This window comes from Rhinoderma darwinii, chromosome 4, assembly GCF_050947455.1.
Source record: "Rhinoderma darwinii isolate aRhiDar2 chromosome 4, aRhiDar2.hap1, whole genome shotgun sequence".
NCBI classification, from domain to species: Eukaryota; Metazoa; Chordata; class Amphibia; order Anura; family Rhinodermatidae; genus Rhinoderma; species Rhinoderma darwinii.
This window is the reverse complement of record NC_134690.1, coordinates 183931989-183951229: the sequence shown is the minus strand read 5'-3', so window position 1 is coordinate 183951229 and position 19241 is coordinate 183931989. Positions and strand designations below refer to the sequence as shown.

General features: G+C 41.1%; 1 protein-coding gene across 2 annotated transcripts in view; it reads left to right on the top strand.

Annotated features, from left to right (window-relative positions):
• Positions 1-19241, top strand: part of HMGCLL1 (3-hydroxy-3-methylglutaryl-CoA lyase like 1) — a 132481-nt gene that overhangs the window by 18558 nt on the left and 94682 nt on the right. For both annotated transcript variants that reach the window (XM_075864136.1, XM_075864135.1), the window contains exon 4: positions 11352-11459. In XM_075864136.1, coding sequence (XP_075720251.1) covers positions 11352-11459 — 108 coding nt within the window. The remainder of the gene's footprint in view (positions 1-11351; positions 11460-19241) is intronic.

Sequence of the window (19241 nt, the reverse complement as noted above, 5' to 3'; positions counted from 1 at the left end):
AGAAAGAGACCGCTTAAGAAATGAAACGTCACAAGTGACAAGCCATATACTCGGCTAGGACTATCTGCTGCTAGACCATGTGATGGGTGTATGGGCCGTCCGTGGAGGAGATTGAAAATGTGATGTCAGAAGTCATGTGACGAGTGGAGAATGACAGCACTTTATAAAAGCGATTCTGTGATTGTTTTCTCGTGACACATTGGACTTTAAGTTAGTGGTAAAATTTGGTCGATACATTCAGTATTTAATTGTGAAAAACACATTTTTCTCCATTTAAATGTATCTGCTTGTAAGACAGATAGTTATACCACACAAAATAGTCACTAATTAACATTCCCCACATGTCTACTTTAGATTGGCATCGTTTTTGGAACATCCTTTTATTTTTCTAGGATGTTACAAGGCTTAGAACTTTAGCAGCAATTTCTCACATTTTCAAGAAAATTTCAAAAGTCTATTTTTACAGGGGCCAGTTCAGTTGTGAAGTGGCTTTTATGGCCTTCTATATTAGAAACCTACAATAAGTCACACCATTTTAAAAACTGCACCCCTCAAAGTATTCAAAAGGGCATTTAGAAAGTTTCTTAACCCGTTAGACATTTCGCAGGAATTAAAGCAAAGTAGAGGTGAAATTTACAAAGTTCCTTTTTTTTTTTGCAGAAATTCAATTAGAATCCATTTTTTGTAACACAGATGGTTTTACCAGAGAAATACAACTCAATATTTATTGCCCAGGTTCTGCAATTTTAGAAAATATCCCACATGTGGCTCTAGTGTGCTAATGGACTGAGGCACAGGCCTCAGAAGCAAAGGAGTACCTAGAGGATTTTGGACACTCCTTTCCATGTCAGCTATGAAGAGGTCTTGTGGTACCAAAACAGTGGAAACCCCCAACGTGACCCCATTTGGGAAACTAAACCCCTCGAGGAATTTATTTAGGGGTATAGTAAGCATTTTGACCTGACAGATTTTTTGCAGAAATATTTGGAAGTAGGCCATGAAAATGAAAATCTAAATTTTTTCCCAAAAAATGTTGGTTTAGCTAATTTTTTTTCATTTCCACAAGGACTAAAGGAGAAAAAGCACTGCAACATTGGTAGAGCAATTTCTCCTGAGTAAAACAATACCCCGCATGTGGTCATAAATGGCTGTTTGGACACACGGCAGGGCTGAGAAGGGAAAGTGCGCCATTTGGCTCTTTGCGGAGACCATGTCGCATTTGCAAAGCCCCTGAGGGGACAAGACAGTCGAAACCCCCAACAATTGACCCCATTTTGGAAACTATACCCCTTGAGGAAATTATCTAGGGGTATAGTGAGCATTTTGACCCCACAGGTTTTTTGCAGAAATTTTTGGAAGTAGGCCGTGAAAATGAAAATCGAAATTTTTTCAAAGAAAATGTAGGTTTAGCAAATTTTTTTTCATTTCCACAAGGACTAAAGGAGAAAAAGCACCACAACTTTTGTAAAGCAATTTCTCCCAAGTAAAACAATACCCGATGGATTCTGGGCATCATGTCACATTTGCTGAGCCCCTGTAGTAATAGTACAGTGAAAACACCCCAAAAGTGCCTCCATTTGGGAAACTGCACCCCATGAGGAATCATCTAGCGGTATAGTGAGAATTTTGATCCCAAAGGTTTTTTGCTGAATTAATTAGAATTAAGCAGTAAAAAATGAAAAAAAATAAATTTCTCCAATAAGATGTAGTTTTAGATCAACATTTTTCATTTTCACAAGGAATAAAGAAGAAAAAGCACCCCAACATTTGTAGAGCATTTTCTCCCGAGTATAGTAACACCCCATATGTGGTTATAAACTGCTGTTTACATATATGGGAGCATTCAGAAGAAAAGGAGCGGTATTTATCTTTTGGAGCGTAGATTTTGCTGGAATGGTTTGCGGACAGCATGTTGCATTTGCAAAACCCCTGATGTACCAAACAAAAGTGACCCCGTTTTATAAACTACACCCCTAAAGGCATTTATAAAGGGGTGTAGTGAGAATTTAGACCCCACATGTTTTTTTCAGAAATTATTACGCAGTGGATGGTGCAAAGTGAAAATTTCAATTTTTCCACTCATCTGCCTATTCACCGCACAATATGTTGTGCCCAGCTTGTGCCACTGGAGAATCGTACCCCATAAATTGTTAAGCGGGTTCTCCTGGGTATGGTAATGCCTTACTTGTGGACATAAATTGCTGTTTGGGCACACTGTAGGGCTAAGAAGAGAAAGACTGCCATTTTGAGCATGGATTTTGCGTGATAGTTTTGATAGAGTATTACTGGTATTTCAGTTTATAATGTGGTGGCATATGTAATCTGTGCGGAGTATATCAGGGCATAATAAGAGGGTATAATAATGGGGTAAATAATACAATTATCCATAGATGTGTGGTATGCTGTGAAGCAGTCCGTTATGCGCAGGCCGGTGTCACACTGATAAACGGTGTCCATTCTTATCCCCCTTTTGTAACACTCTGCACCTTTTGGGGACATTTTCTTTTTTGTAGTTTGGGAAATTTTGCTTGGAAAGTTTTGCGCTGGTATAATATGGGCGCCCTCGCTTCCAGCGGATGTGCTATGTCTCTTCCCTTCCTAGTTCCTAAATACTATGGCCCTGAAACTGAAGGAATGTTCCCCTCCGGCCTGCGCATTTAGATGTTTTTTCATCACCGCATTACTAGTGCCATAACTTATTTCATTTTTTGGTATAGGAAATTACCAAAAACAAGCTATTCTGGAATAGTGTTTTAATGGGTTTTTTTTCGCCATTCACGGGGCACCATAAATTATATGTTAACTTTATTCTGCGGGTCAATACAATTACGGCGATACCAAATTTATATAGTTTTTTTATGTATTGCAGCTTTTGCACAATAAAAATCACTTTTTTTTATGAAATCATTTGTTTTTTGTGTTGCCATATTCTAAGACCCATAACTTTTTTATTTTTGCGTGGACAAAGCTGTGTCAGGAATTCATTTTTTGCGGGACGGATTGCCGTTTTTAGGGCATGTTCACACGGGGTGGAATTGCTGTGGAAAGTCTGTCCATTGGTTTCCACACCTTTTTAGTTATCTTCGTGCAGACGTTGCGGACAACTCCGCTGCGGACCATAAGCTGTGGTGCGGAATTTGGTGTCCGCAGCATACGCTTGCTGTTGCGGACTTGATGCGTACTTGTGGCAGAATTTCTCCATTGACTTCAATGGAGTTGCAAAGTTATGCAATGAAATCCGCAGATGTAATGTGTGTTGCGTTGTGGATTGCTTTCGCGAACAGGATATTTCATCATTCTGGCTGGACCTATGTGTTTCGAGGTCTATAGCCAGACTGAGATGGAATGTTTTAAAAGAGAGCAGGATGTACTCTTCACCTGAATTTGCAATGATTAATCCGCAGCAATTTACTTCACATTTTAAGCAAAGGCGAAACGGAATCTGCAACGCGTATTATGTGCGGCATTGATGCGGACAGTGTCTTCAGAATTCTGCCACGTCTGAACATGCCCTTAGGGCATGGCCACACGTGGCGGATTTCCTCCGCAACTGTCCGCATCAATGCCGCACAGAATCTGCGTTGCAGATTCTGCTGCGGATCTGCCCAAAATGTGCAGTAAATTGATGCGGACTAGCTGCTGCGGACTGCGGTAAAAGTACTTCCCTTCTCCCTATCAGTGCAGGATAGAGAGAAGGGACAGCACTTTCCCTTGTGAAAGTCAAAGAAATTCATACTTACCGGCCGTTGTCTTGGTGACGCGTCCCTCTTTCGGCATCCAGCCCGACCTCCCTGGATGACGCGGCAGTCCATGTGACCGCTGCAGCCTGTTATTTGCCTGTGATTGGCTGCAGCCGTCACTTAGACTGAAACGTCATCCTGGGAGGCCGGACTGGAGACAGAAGCAGGGAGTTCTCGGTAAGTATGAACTTCAATTTTTTTTACAGGTAGCTGTATATTGGGATCGGTAGTCACTGTCCCGGGTGCAGAAACAGTTACTGCCGATCGCTTAACTCTTTCAGCACCCTGGACAGTGACTATTTACTGACGTCTCCTAGCAACGCTCTCGTCATTCCGGGAGCCCCATTGACTTCCTCAGTCTGGCTGTAGACCTAGAAATACATAGGTCCAGCCAGAATGAAAAAATGTCAAGTTAAAAAAGCAAAACGCATCCGCAGCACACATAACATGTGCATGACAGCTGCGGACTTCATTGCGGAAATTAGAATCTCCATTGAAGTCAATGGAGAAATTCCGCCATGAGTCCGCAACCAGTCCGCCACTGCTCCGCAACAGACAGAGCATGCTGCGGACACCAAATTCCGCTCCGCAGCCTATGCTCCGCAGCGGAATTTTACGCATCGTCTAAACGAACACTGCTAAATTAAAGTGGAAGTCAATGGAGAAACGGCTCCGCTGCGGATTAACGCTGCGTAGTGTCCGCAGCGGAATTTAAGTGAAATTCCGCCACGTGTGAACCCAGCCTTATTGGTAGTATTTTGGAGTAAATGTGACTTTTTGATCACTTTTTATAGCATTTTTTGGGAGGAGATGTGACCTAAAAACAAAGATTCTGGCGTTTTTTTTCATGTTATGTTTTTTAACGGAGTTCACCGTGTGGGATAAATTACATAATAGTTGTATAGTTTGTGTCTTTACGGATGCAGTGATACCAATTATGTATAGTTTTTTTAAATTTTTTTATGTTTTTTCCCCATAATAAAAGACTTATTATGGGGAAAAAAGGCAGTATATTTTTTTTTTTTACTTGAAACGTGTGTTTTTATTGTTTTTCGACATTTTTATTAACTTATTTTAACTTTTTTGTCTTGTCACACTAGGGGACTTGAGGGCCTGATGCCCCGATCGCTACTCTAATACACTGCACTACATACGTAGTGCAGTGTATTAGCGCTGTCAGTTATTCACTGACAGCAAGCCTATGAGGACCCGCCGGAGGGTAACTGTACTGCGCTTTGGCCTTTAGGACCAGCCCCATTTTTTCAAATCTGGTATGTGTAATTTTATGTGGTAATAACTTGGGAAATTCTTTTACCTATCCAAGCAATTCTGAGATTGTTTTCTAGTGATATACAGTATTGTACTTTATTGCAGTGGAAAAATGTGGTCGATAAATTCATTGCTTATTTGTGAAAAACACCCAAATTTTGAGAAAATTTGCAAAAATTATGATTTTTTTCACTTTAAAGGTCGGATTCACACGAGCGTGTGCGTTTTGCGTGCAAAAAAAATGCGGCATTTTGCGCGCGCAAAAGGTCCATAAAAGCTCCGTGTGTCAGCAGCATATGATGCGTGGCTGCGTGATTTTCGTGCAGCTGCCATCATTATGACACTCTGTTTTTATGTTTTCATTCATAGTTTTGAATACTATAGCGCGCATCACGCGCGGCACACGGAAGTGCTTCCGTGTACCGTGCGCGGTTTTCACGCACCCATTAACTTCAATGGGTGCGTGCAGCGCAAAACACAGGCAAATATAGGACATGTCATGAGTTTCACGCAGCGCACATACGCTGTGTGAAATTCACTGACAGTCTGAATGGCCCCATTCATTAACATAGGTCCGTGCGACACGTGTGAAAATCACGCGCGTAGCATGGACGTATATCACGGTTGTGTGAATAAGCCCTAAATGTGTCTACTTGTAAAACAGTAATACCACCCCAGATATTCACAAATTAACATTTCCCTATGTCTACTTTATTTTTGCATTGTTTTTTGAACGTCCTTTTATTTTTCTATGACGTTACAAGGCTTAGAACTTTAGCAGCAATTTCTCACATTTTCAAGAAAATTTCAAAAGCCTTTATTTCAGGGACCAGTTCAGTTCTGAAGTGGCTTTGAGGGGCCCATATATTTGAAAAGCTTATAAAACACCCCATTTTAAAAACTGCACCCCTCAAGATATTTAAAACAGAATTCAGAAAGTGTTTTAACTCTTCAGGTGTTTCACAGGAATTAAAGCAAAGTAGAGGTGAAATTTACAAAATGTCATGTTTTTCTGTAAGTTTTACCAGAGAAACGCAACTCAATATTTATTGCCCGGATTCTGCAGCTCTAGTGTGCTAACGGACTGAAGCACATGCCTCAGAAGCAATGGAGCACCTAGTGGATTTTAGGGCCTCCTATTTTTTAGAATATATTTTAGGCACCATCTCAGGTTGTTTGAAGAGGACTTGTGGTGCCAAAAGAGTGGAAACTTTTGGAAATTACACCCCTCACGGAATGTATCTAGGACTGTAGTTAGTATTTTGACACCATAGTTTTTTTGCTAAATTTATTTGAATTAGTCTGTAAAAATAAAAAAATAAAAATTTTCTGAAAAAACATAACATTTTCTAATTTTTTCAATGAATAAAGGAGATAAAGCACCCCAACACCTGTTAAGCAATTTCTCCTGATTACAGCAATACTCCATATGTGGTAATAAACTGCTGTTTAGACCCACGGCAGAGGGGAAGGAGCACCATTTGGCTGGGTTCACACGTGGCGGAATTTCACTTAAATTCCGCTGCGGACACTCCGCAGCGTTAATCCGCAGCCCGGATTAGGTGCGGCATTGATGCGGACAGTTGCGGAGGAAATCCGCCACGTGTGGCCATGCCCTTTGGATTTTGGAGTGCAGATTTTGCTGGAATGGTTTTTGGTGCCATGTCGTGTTTGCAATGCACTGGAGGGACCAAAACTGTGGAAACCCCACAAAAGTTACACCATTTTGGAAACTACACCCCTCAAGGAATTTTTATAGGGGTATAGTTAGCATTTTGACCCCACAGGTTTTTTGCTGAATTTATTGGGATTAGTCTGCGGAGATGAAAATCTACTTTTAAAAAAAACAAACAAACAAACAAACAAACAAACAATTTTCTAATTTGTACAAGGAATAAAGGAGAAAAAGCACCACAACATTTATAAAGCAATTTCTCCCAATTACGGCAATACCCCATATGTGGTAATAAACTGCTGTCTAGACCCATGGCAGGGCTCAGAAGGGAAGGAGCGCCATTTGGATTTTGGAGCGCAGATTTTGCTGGAATGGTTTTCGGTTCCATGTCACATTTGCAGCGCACTGGAGGGACCAAAACAGTGGAAACCCCCCAAAAGTGACCCCATTTTGGAAACTACACCAAGGAATTTTTCTAGGGGTATAATGAGCATTTTGTCATTTTTTCTGAAAAAGGAATAAAGGAGAAAAAGCACTCCTTCATTTGTAAATCAATGTCATAAACTTCTGTTTGGACACATGGTAGGGCTCAGAATGGGAGGAGCGCTACTTGGCATGCAGACTTTACTTGATTGGTTTTTAGGCGCCATGTCGCATTTTCAGAGCACCTGAGGTACCAGTACAGTAGAAACCCCCTGAGAAGTTTCTCCATTTTGGAAACTACACCTCTCAGGGCATTCACCTAGAGGTGTAGTGAGGATTTTGACCCCACAGCTTTTTCATAGATTTTATTAGAATTAAGCAGTAAAAATGAAAAATTTTATTTTTTTCAAAAATATGTCATTTTAGCTCCCAATTTAGGAGAAAAAACACCACATAATTTGTTACTCAACTTCTCTCGAGTATGGAAATACCCCATATGTGGCCCTAAACTGCTGTTTGGGCACAAGGCAGAGCTCAAAATGGAAGGAGCATCATTTGGCTTTTAGAGCGCAGATTTTACTGGAGTGGTTTACGGGCGCCATGTCGCGTTTGCAGAGCCCCGATGATACCAGAGTACAGTAGAAATCCCTGAGAAGTAACCCCATTTTGGAGACTACACCCCCAAGACATTTATCATTTACCTGGACATATGACAGGGCTCAGAATTGAAAAGCACCATGCGCATTTGAGGTCTATTTTGGTGATTTTCACAGCATTGACCCATAAATGCAGGACTTTTAAGTCAAATAGTAAAACAAACCACCAAGTAGTGACCTCTATTTTAGAAACTGCACCCCTCAAGGCATTTTTTAAGGGGTGTAGTGATCATTTTGACCCCACAGGGTTTTTTAAATTATTATTTATTAGAAATGAACGCTCCGCGGATGGTGCAAAGTGAAAATTGCAATTTTCCACTGAAATGCCATTTTAGTACCCAATATGTTGTGCTCAGTTTGTGCCACTGCAGACAAATATTTCATAAACTGTTAAGCGGGTTCTCAGGGGTATGGCAATGCTATATATGTGGACGTAAACTGCTGTTTTGGCACACTGTAGGGCTCAGAAGGGAGGGAGCTCCATTTGGCTTTTGGAGTGCAGATTTAGATTGGCAGTTGTTCTGTTTGGGGTATTGCTGGTATTTTAGTTTATAATGTGGGAGTACATCAGGGTATAATAAGAAGGTATAATAATGTGGTAAATAAATAATAATCCACAGATGTGTGGCCGGTGTCACACTGATAAATGGCGCCCAATTTTATCCACTTTTGGAACGCTCTGCACATTTTGTGTCGCCATATTCTGAGAGCCAGAACTTTTTTATTCTTTTCTCCCCTGGAGCGGTGTGAGGGCTTATTTTTTGTGGGACATTCTGTAGTTTTCATTGGAACCATTTTGGGGTACATGCGATTTTTTTTATCACTTTTTATTCCATTTTTTTGGCAAGCAAGGTGACCAAAAACAAGCAATTCTGACAACGTTTTTTACTCTTTTTTTTACGGTGTTCACAGTGCGCTATAAATGACATATTTACTTTATTTTGCAGTTCGATACGATTACGGCAATACCATATCTATATAGTTTTTTTTATATTTTACAGCTTTTGCGAAATAAAATTACTTTTTGTTTTAAATTATTTCTTTTTTGTAACACCATATTCTGAGAGCCATATTTTTTTTATTTTTCTGTCTAAAAAGTTGTGGGAGGGCTTGTTTTTTGTGGGACGGGCTATAGTTTTTATTGGTACAATTTTGGAACCATGCAACATTTTGATCACTTTTTATTCCATGTTTTGGTTGGGGTGGTGAACAAAAAACAGCGATTCTGGAATAATTTTTATTTAATCTTTTTACGGTGTTCACCGTGCGGGGAAAATAATGTGATATCTTTATCGTTTGGGCTGTTATGGACGCAGCGATACCACATATGTGTACTTTTTTTTTTAATGTTTTCAGTTTTCTCCTAGAATAAATGTTTTTTAACTTGAAACTTTTTTGTACTTTTTTTTAAATTTTTATTAACTTTCTTTGAACTTTTATTTTTTTTGTTCCTCTAGGGGACTTGAAGGCATGAAGCCCCGATCGCTATTCTAATACACTGCACTACCTATATTGTGCAGTATGTTAGAGCTGTCATTTATTCTCGGACAGGAAGCCTATTAAGCTCAGCAACTATCGGATGCGTTCTAACCACCTAGGTGCAGAGATCGCTTTTGACCGCTCCATCTAAGGGGTTAATCGACCGGATCAGAGGCTAGCTCTGGTCCTGGCAGTTACAGCGGGATGTCAGCTGTAATATACAGCTGACACCTGCGGATGATGGCGCAGGCTCAGCTTCTTGGCCCTGATAGTAAGCCTTTTAGGCCAGCCTCCGGGCGGGGCCTAAAAGGCTTCCATGCTTGGCAGACCAGAAGGCCATTGTTAGGCCTCCAGTTGATATAGCAACCGCCGGCATCCTGGCGACTGCGACGCAGGGATGCCGACAGGCTAGAAACCGCCTAGTTGCAGCGATCTCCTAAGGGGTTGCAGATGCATCTAAGTGGTTAATTGGCAGGATCGGAGCGTAGCTCCAGTCCTGGCCGTTACAGCCTGATGTCAGCTGTAATTTATAGCTGACACCAGCTGGTAATGGCACTGGCCCATCACCATCATGTACAGTTACGTGAGAAGGCGCCAACATATTAGCGCTGATGACGTGTATATGATTGGACGGGAAGGGGTTAATGAAGTATATTGCAATATATCGACTGCCCTATGCATTATTAAAAAATAAAATAAAATGATAGTTAGGGTATGTTCACATGCAGTGACCAAAAATGTCTGAAAATACGGAGCTGTTTTGAAAACAGCTCCTGATTTTCAGACGTATTTGTAGCAACTTGCATTTTTCGCGGCGTATTTTACAGCCGTTTATTGAGCTGTTTATCAATGGAGTCAATTAAAATCGCCTCCAAAAACGTCCCAAGAAGTGACGTACACTTCTTTTTTGTGGGCGTCTTTTTACATGCCATATTTTGACAGCGACGCGTAAAATTAAAGCTCGTGGGAACAGAACACCGTAAAACCCATTGAAAGCAATGGGCAGATGTTTGTAGGCGTATTTGGGGCGTTTTTTCAGGCGTAATTCGAGGCGTAAAACGCCCGAATAACGTCTGAAAACACTGCGTGTGAACATACCCTAACCCTTTAAGGTAAAGGGTATGTTCACACGGCTTATTTACGGACGTAATTCAGGCATTTTACGCCTCGAATTACGTCTGAAAATACGCCTCGATAGCGTTGGCAAACATCTGCCCATTGAAAGCAATGGGCTGACGTTTGTCTCTTCACACGAGGCGTATGTTTACGCGTTGCTGTCAAAAGACGGCGCGTAAATAGACGCCCGCGCCAAAGAAGTGTCATGTCACTTCTTCAGATGTATATGGAGCCGTTTTCCATGGACTCCATGGAAAACCAGCTCCAGTTACGTCCGTAATGGACGCGGCGTTCAAGCGCCTGCACATGCCGTTACAGCTGAAATGATGGGGCTGTTTTCTCCTGGAAACAGCCCCGTAATTTCGGCTGTTACGGACGCTGCCGTGTGAACATACCCAAAGAATTATTTTTTCACAAAGAAAAACACATTTTCTGCACCTGAGTGGGCCTCCTCAGCCTCATGACCTGCAGAAGCTGCTCCAGTAGAAGTGCCCTGCCATTTGCAATTGTTCCATAGTTGAAATATGTAGTATTAATAAGAACCCTCTATTTTCTGTCCTTAAGTGAATTCTCCTATCCTTCAATTGAATGACATTATTTGCTCTAGTGATTGGCTCTTAGAGCAGTTATAACAGTGTAAATGTCACCCTTCAGCTCTAAACAATAAAACTATAAAATAACTGACAGATGGGAAAGAGTAAGTACATTATAAGAAAATTATAACAAATTATAGGTTGACCTTAAAGTAAAAAAATAAATATATATATTTTCAGTAAAAATTAACGGATAAGAAGTTTCTTAAAATTGTCTGCATTTATTGAACTTTAAAGTGTACAGTATACAGAAGTAGTAATTGCTAGTTTTCTTGTGGTTTTATATTTATATATTTGTAGACGCCTATGAATTGTAATTACAGAAAGTGGATAAATAAAAAATTCTCTATAAGAAACGAGTAAAAGTATAGAACACTGATCGTAAATATTTTCTTCTTAGGCTTTTGTACCAAGCAACATTAAAATTGAGTTAATAAAACGCCTCTCAGAAGCAGGTCTACCTGTCATAGAAGTCACCAGCTTTGTGTCTTCCAAATGGGTGCCACAGGTAAGATATTTTAACATAACAATAATTTAAAAGCTGAATATCTATGAATATAAGTCAGTCATGTACTGTATGTGGATATAGATATATGTGTTGTTAATAGTTAAGACCCTTTATCTGAAAGGGGTTGTCCAGCATTAGAAAAACATGGCTACTTTCTTCCCAAAACTACGCCACACAGGTTATGTGTAATAATGCAACTCGGCCACATTCAATCGAATGGAGCTGAGCTGCAGTGCTAAACACAACCCATGGACAGGCGTGGCACTGCTTTTGCAAGAAAGCAGCCCTGGACAACCCCTTTAAATATCTTTTTTAATTTGATTTTCTGTGGAGATCAAGCAAGTAGCCCAACAAAGATCAAGAAACATGCCCAACATTGCACAACCTAGTCTGGTATGATAATGTGTGTATGGCCAGCAATTTGATTATTATTATCAGACTAATGGACCCTCTAAACTGCAAAGTATGAGAAAATTAGGTGGACATACACATTAAATGAATGTCTTGAATGTTAGGAAATAAGCAGATGCCAGAAGAGTCTGGCAGCGGGTTACTTCTTTTTCCCTATTTAGAATAAATGCCAAGCCAAGTGTGCATGTGTGTGTGTGTGTGGGTGGGGGGGGGGGGGGGGGGGTCGGTAGGAATACCTGTCAAACAATCGAGCTATCTAAAGTGTATTGGTCAGCTTGCGAAAGCAAATCTGTCAGATTATATTCCCACACAGACATCCCAGTTATTTTACAAGAGGTATCACTATAAGGGTATGTTCAAACATGGGGGCGCAGCTAAATGCTCATGGGCCCCGATGCAAAGGTTCTTCTTGGCCCCCCAAACTTCTCATGGCCGACGGCCCGCAATTTTCAGCTGCATCGCTGGGTCTCCTAAGTGACCCAAACTATGCAGCACTAACAGCCAGGGGCGTTACTACGGTCTTAAAACGTCAGGGGAAATAGCCCCAATACATATACCCCCCAAAAAAATTGTGTGTGCGTGTATGTATATGTGTATATAGGAGACAGCATATCTATAGCACTACGACCCTATATCTATGGATAGTATTAGATACATTGGCTCAGCAGACAGTATCAAATATGATGGGCTTAGCTATAGGGCCCAGCTCGCTGACATTGCGCCTCCAGCGCTGGACCCAGGAAAGGTAAAAATAATAATTGTTTTGCTTTTATATGTGTTACTAATTATTTTTTTGTGTTTCTGTTTTTTTACAAGTTCGGTTGTTGGACTACTTTGGATTGGAGGACTACTTCGGTAACGGCGTTTTTTTTATTCTCAATAAAATGGATAACGAGGATTGTATGTGGAATATTTATTTCAATAAAATATTTTTTCTATGTCTTTGTATTTTTTTAAACTTTATTACTACTACCTTATTAATAGCTGCTGGCTGGTTCACAACGTCTATTACTAAGGCGAGGCTTAGTGTTAGACATGAAGAGGTTAACACTAACCCCCATTATTACCTGGGGTGAAACAGCCACCAGGGGTCCCGGGAAGAGCCGGGTACGATACAGTACCCGACCATCTGAAGTGATGGAGGGGCACTGGCATGGCCGCAGGCTGGTATTATTAGGCTGGGAAGGCCCCAAAACAGTGGCATTTCGCACCCTGGTAATGCTAGCCTGCTGTTGCTATGTTGTATCTGGCTAGTTATAAAAATGGGGGAACCCCACATCATTCTTTTCAATTATTGTTTTTTTTTAACTGACGTGGGGTACCCCCCATTATTCATAACCAGCCAGATACAACATAGCAGCAGCAGCCTAGCATTACCAGGGCGAGAAGGGCCACTGTGTTTGGCCTATCCCGGCCTAATAATACCGGCCTGCGGCCACCCCAGTGCACGACCATCACTTTAGATGGTCAGGTACCGGATCATACTCGGCACCCCTGGTGGCGGTGGGTACCAGGGTAATAAGCCCCGAATTAGTAATGGACGCTGTCAATCAGTCAGCGCCCATTACTAAGGTGGTAGTAATAAAGTTTAAAGAAAATACAAAGACATAGAAAAAATAGGTTTATTGAAATTAAAAAAAAACACACAACCCTCATTAACCATTTTATTGATAATAAAAAAAAGCCGTCAACGAAGTAGTCCTCAAATCCGACTTAGTCCAATGACTGAACCTGTAAAAAAACACAAACACAAAAAAAAACATTAGTAAGGACCTGTTAACATCACCGCTGCCCTTCCTTTGAGGGATTCCGTCAGGTAACCCCTCAATGGAAAGGCAAACTGAAACCTCAGCTACCATTTCCCTCACCTTTGATCTCGATGGTGACGGAAACATTGATAAAGGTTTCCGTTTGTCACCGTGGTGTCTGGGTTCTGTTGTTTTGACTGAATCAATAGCGCAGTCGACTGCGCTATTAGTTCTGTTGTGAACAACGGAACCCTGTCACAACGGTGACAAATGGAAACCTTTAGCAACATTTCCGTCACCATTGTGATCAATATGGAGGGAAATGAAAGCTGAGGTTTCAGTTTGCCTTTCCGTTGATGGGTTAACCGACGGAACCCCTCAACGAAAGGGCAACGGTGATGTGAACACAGCATAACACATATGGTAGGCTTAGATACAGGGCCCATATGCATGTGTGATACTGTTGTTGGACCCTGTATCTAAGTCTACCACAAGGTAGGCTTAGATAGATGGTCTGGCAGACAGTAATCTTATACAGTATAAGATTACTGTCTGCTGGGGCCCTGTATCTAAGCCTGCCACATGGTAGGCTTAAAGGGGCTGTCCAGTCCCTAAACATTGATGGCCTATCCTCAGGATAATCAGGGGGTGCTGCGCTCTTACGAGTGCTGCTTCCCCTTTATTTCACTTACTTGCTCACACTGTGAACTGCTGACACGTCCGTGTCAGCGATTCACAGTGTGAGAAAGTGACCGGAATGAAGGGAAAGTAACGCTCGTATGAGCAGCTGATTGGCAGGGGTCCCGGAAATTGGACCCCGACCTATCAGCTTCAGCAGACAGTGGTATTAAACTTACCCTACTCTTCAGCCGCAGCGGAGGTCCTGACTCCATCCAGTGTTGGGATGTTGTGCGTAGCGCATAGCATTGTGACGTCATGCACTGCGCACAGCGCTGTGATGTCAGGACCTCCGCTGTGCTCCGGAACGAGGAGGGTAAGTACTGTCAGTTACTATAGTAACAGGTGCCCGTGTAGTTTATTACATAGGCCCCAGTTACTATAGTAACTTTTCATTAATGTGGTGCAGGGGACCGTGGGCCCCCTGGCTTTGGGGCCTGGTCGCAATTGCGACCACTGCGACCCCTATAGTTACGCCACTGTTCACACGTACAAAAAGAAGTGTCTGAAAATGACAAAGCTGTTTTCAAGGGAAAAAAGCCTCTGATTTCAAGGTGTTTTTTGAAGTTGAAAATAAAGCTTCCTTTAATTTGAAGCTTCTTTTATTAAAGCGTTTTTCATAGTGTCAATGGAAAATCAGCTCAAAAAATGCCTCAAGAAGGGACATGATACTTTTAGGGTATGTTCACACGACCTATTTTCAGCCATTTTTCAGGCCGTAAACACCCCGGAAAAACTTCTAAAAATGTGAGGACTGAATGCCTCCAAACATCTGCCCATTGATTTTAATGGAAAAAACAGCGTTCTGTTCCCACGGTGCGTTTTTTACGCAGCTGTTTTTAAAAATGGCCGCGTAAAAAAACACGTAGTAGAAAGAAGTGCATGTCACTTCTTGAGCCGTTTTTGGAGCTGTTTTTCATTGACTCAAAAGAAAAACAGCTCCAAAAAACCCCGTATAAAAACACTGCAAAAAACGCTAGTTGCTTAAAAAACGGCTGAAAATCAGGAGCTGTTTTCCCTTGAAAACAGCTCTGTATTTTCAACCATTTTTTGTTAAGCGTGTCAACATACCCTTAGAGTATGTGCACACGGCTTATTTTTGTCCGTTTGTTCGGGCCGTAAATGGCCGAAAACGGCCGAAAAATCGGAAGCAGAACTCCTCCAAACATCTACCCATTGATTTCAATGAGATAAACCTCGTTCTGTTCCGACGGGGTGTCTTTTTAAGTGGCCGTTTTGTAAAATGGCCGCATAAAAAACGCCCTCGAAAAAGAAGTGCATGTCACTTTTGAGCCATTTTTGGAGCCGTTTTACATTGACTCTATAGAAAAACAGCTCCAAAAACGGCCGTAAAAAACACCATGAAAAACACGAGTTTGAATAAAAAACGGCTGAAAGTCAGGAGCTGTTTTCCCTTGAAAACAGCACCGTATTTTCAGACGTTTTTTGCTAAGTGTGTGAACATAGCCTTAGAGTATGTTCACACGCAGTGTTTTCAGGCATATTTAGGGGCGTTTACGCCTCGTAAAATGCCTGAAAAAATGGAAGCTGAACGCCTCCAAACATCTGCCCATTGATTTCAATGAGATAAATCTCGTTCTGTTGCGACGGGGCGTCTTTTTAAGTGGCCGTTTTGTAAAATAGCCGCGTAAAAACGCCCACGAAAAAGAAGTGTATGTCACTTTTGAGACGTTTTTGGAGCCGTTTGACATTGACTCTATAGAAAAACAGCTCCAAAAATGGCCGTAAAAAACACAACGAAAAACACGAGTTTGAATAAAAAACGGCTGAAAGTCAGGAGCTGTTTTCCCTTGAAAACAGCCCCGTATTTTCAGACGTTTTTTGCTAAGTGTGTGAACATAGCCTTAGAGTATGTTCACACGCAGTGTTTTCAGGCATATTTCGGGGTGTTTACGCCTCGAAAAATGCCTGAAAAAATGGAAGCTGAACGCCTTCAAACATCTGCCCATTGAAATCAATGGTAAAAACAGCATTTAGTTCATACGGGGCATCTTGTTACGCCGCTGTTTTATAAAACGGAGCATAAAAAGGCACTCCGTAAAAAGAAGTAGCGTGTCACTTCTTGAGGAATTTTTTGGAGCTGATTTTCCATTGAACACTATGAAAAATGCCTAAAAACACCTCAAAAGAAGCCTAAAAATAAACCTCAAAAGAAGCTTCAAATTAGGCCCTGTTCGGAGTTTTATGCAGACAGAAAATTGTCCGGTACGCGACGTCAGGACATAGTCACTGTCCAGGGTGCTGAAAGAGTTAAACTGTTTCAGCACCATGGACAGTGACTACCGATCCCAATAAACATGAACCTGTAAAAAAAAACGAAGTTCTGACTTACCGATAACTCCCGGCTTCTTCCTCCAGTCTGACCTCCCGGGATGAAAATTCAGTCCAAGTGACAGCTGCAGCCAATCACAGGCCAAGCACAGGCTGCAGCGGTCACATGGACTGCCGCATCATCCAGGGAGGTGGGGCCGATGTCAAGAGAGGCGCGTCACCAAGAACGCGTCACCAAGGCAACGGCCGGGAGGGCAGATCTCGGTAAGTACGAACTTTTTCTTTTTTTTTTAACAGGTTGCTGTATATTGTGTTCGGCATTCACTGTCGAGGGTGCTGAAAGAGTTACTGCCGATCAGTTAGCTCTTTCAGCACCTTGGACAGTGACGGGCGTCGACTAGCCTCATCTCTATGATGGCGGCTGCGCGAAAATCACGCAGCCGCGCATCATACACGGATGACACACGCAGCTGTCAAATGGTTTTTGCGCGCGCAAAAACGCAACGTCCGTCTGTATCTGCCCTTAGGGTATGTTCACACGGCCTATTTGCAGAACGCCTCCAAACATCTGCCCATTGATTTCAATAGGAAAAACAGCATTCTGTGCCGACGGGCCGTTTTTTTATGCGGCCGTTTTGAAAACGGCCGCGTAAAAATACGGCTGCGGAGGAGAAGTTCACTTCTTCTGACGTTTTTGGAGCCGTTTTTTTATAGACTCTATTGAAAACAGCTCCAAAAACGGCCGTAAAAAAACGCAGCAAAAATAGCGAGTGGCTTAAAAAATGTCTGAAAATCAGCAGCTGTTTTCCCTTAAAAACAGCTCCGTATTTTCAGACGTTTTTGATTCAGCGTGTGAACATACCCTTACTGCGCTGCCTTCATTGGTCCCAGAGATCACGTCATCGCTGGGTAACAGGTCACATGAACATGCTGCTATGTCTAGCACAGTCCTGACAATGATAAGTAAAACAAAAAATAAGTTGAAAAACATCTATACAACAATCAAATCCCCAAAACGACTTTTCTGATCTTTTGAGGGACACATCATCAAAAAACTTCATCAAACAAACAAGCAAACACTTCATAAAAAAACAATTAAATTAAATAATAATAATAAACACCCTGCCCCTGAAAAAATTACCCTAACCGTCGCACAATGGCAGAAATAAATAAAGCTTTTGTTTTAGGATTTTCATTTTACCTTATTAAAAAATTTAGTTTGAAGGTGAAAAGAATGTTTTTACTTTTTTCACACAATAGAAGCCCAATATAATAAACCAATATAGCTACAAAATAAACTGATATTTAGTTAAAAAAAAAATATGGTAGAAAAGTAAAGGCCTATTTTTCATGAAAAAGGAGATTAAAAAATACTTTTTAGTAACCAAAAAAAGTAAAGAATTAAAGGATTATAGCCGTTTGTTATCAGTACATGCAAAAAAAGAAAAATAAACATATTTCTGGTCATTAAGTCTCAAAACAGCGTGGGTATTAGGGGGTTAATGAGCATATACATTTTTACCTACAAATTAAATGGTGTTAAAATTTTACTTAAAGATCTGCTTTTCAAACTAGCTCTAGTAATGAAACAAGTTATCTCTGAGATATTTGTGGTATTTCACATTAACTGTATTAACCTTTAGCTTTTATCTCCTTTATTGTTATTGATGTTCTCAATATCTATTATTTCCAGATCTTGTTTGCTAAAGATAAATATTCATGATTCTGAAAATTTTGTAGCATATACCTATCTACAGTGAGAAAATTATTTTCTAAGAGATAGAAACCTGAAGCGGACAAGGTTAAAGGTTTAATGGCAGAGACAAAAGGCTTTTGAATTGATTTCAAATTAAAGTTCTTGGTTTATTGAACAACTAGCTAGAGGGGGAATGAGAGCTTAACCTTGAGGTCATGGAAAAAATATCTTCCAACTCAGATAACACATTACACTTTCATTGACAAATATGCCTTCAGGTATGGGAATAGAGTAGCACCGACTTAAAGGCAATGGACACCTTTGAGGGCTTCTTTTTTTTTTAATAAATAGATTAGTCAGTGTGATTAGTGCAACTTTGTAATTTGTTTTTATTAAAAAAAATCCTTTTACTTTTGGAGATACAGCTGCTCTGTATTCTCTATAATACCGAGCAGCTGTATCTCTCGTTTTACGCTGAATCCGTCAGTCCCGCGGATATGATAGGTTCAGTGTCGGCAGGTCCTGCGTGTCTGTTACACGCAGGATCCACCTGTAAACGATCACATCTAAGTTCGTTACTTAGATGTGATGGATAACAGGTGGCTCATGCATGTCAGAGACACGCAGGACCCGCCGACACTGAACCTATCATGTCCGCGGGACTGACGGATTAGGTGAAAAGCGAACGATACAGCTGTTCTGTATAGAGAATACAGAGCAGCTGTATCTCCAAAAGTAAAAGGAATATTGAATAAAAAATATTTACAAAGTTACACTAATCACACTGACTAATCTATTTATTTAAGAAGACAAAAAAGTCCTCAAGGGTTTACATAGTATTTAACCCTTTCCCGCCGCAGCCATTTTACGGATTTTCACTTTCGTTTTTTCGTCCTTACCTTCCAAAAGCCAGAACTGTTTTTTTTCTTTCATCAATATTGTCGTATGAGTGCTTTT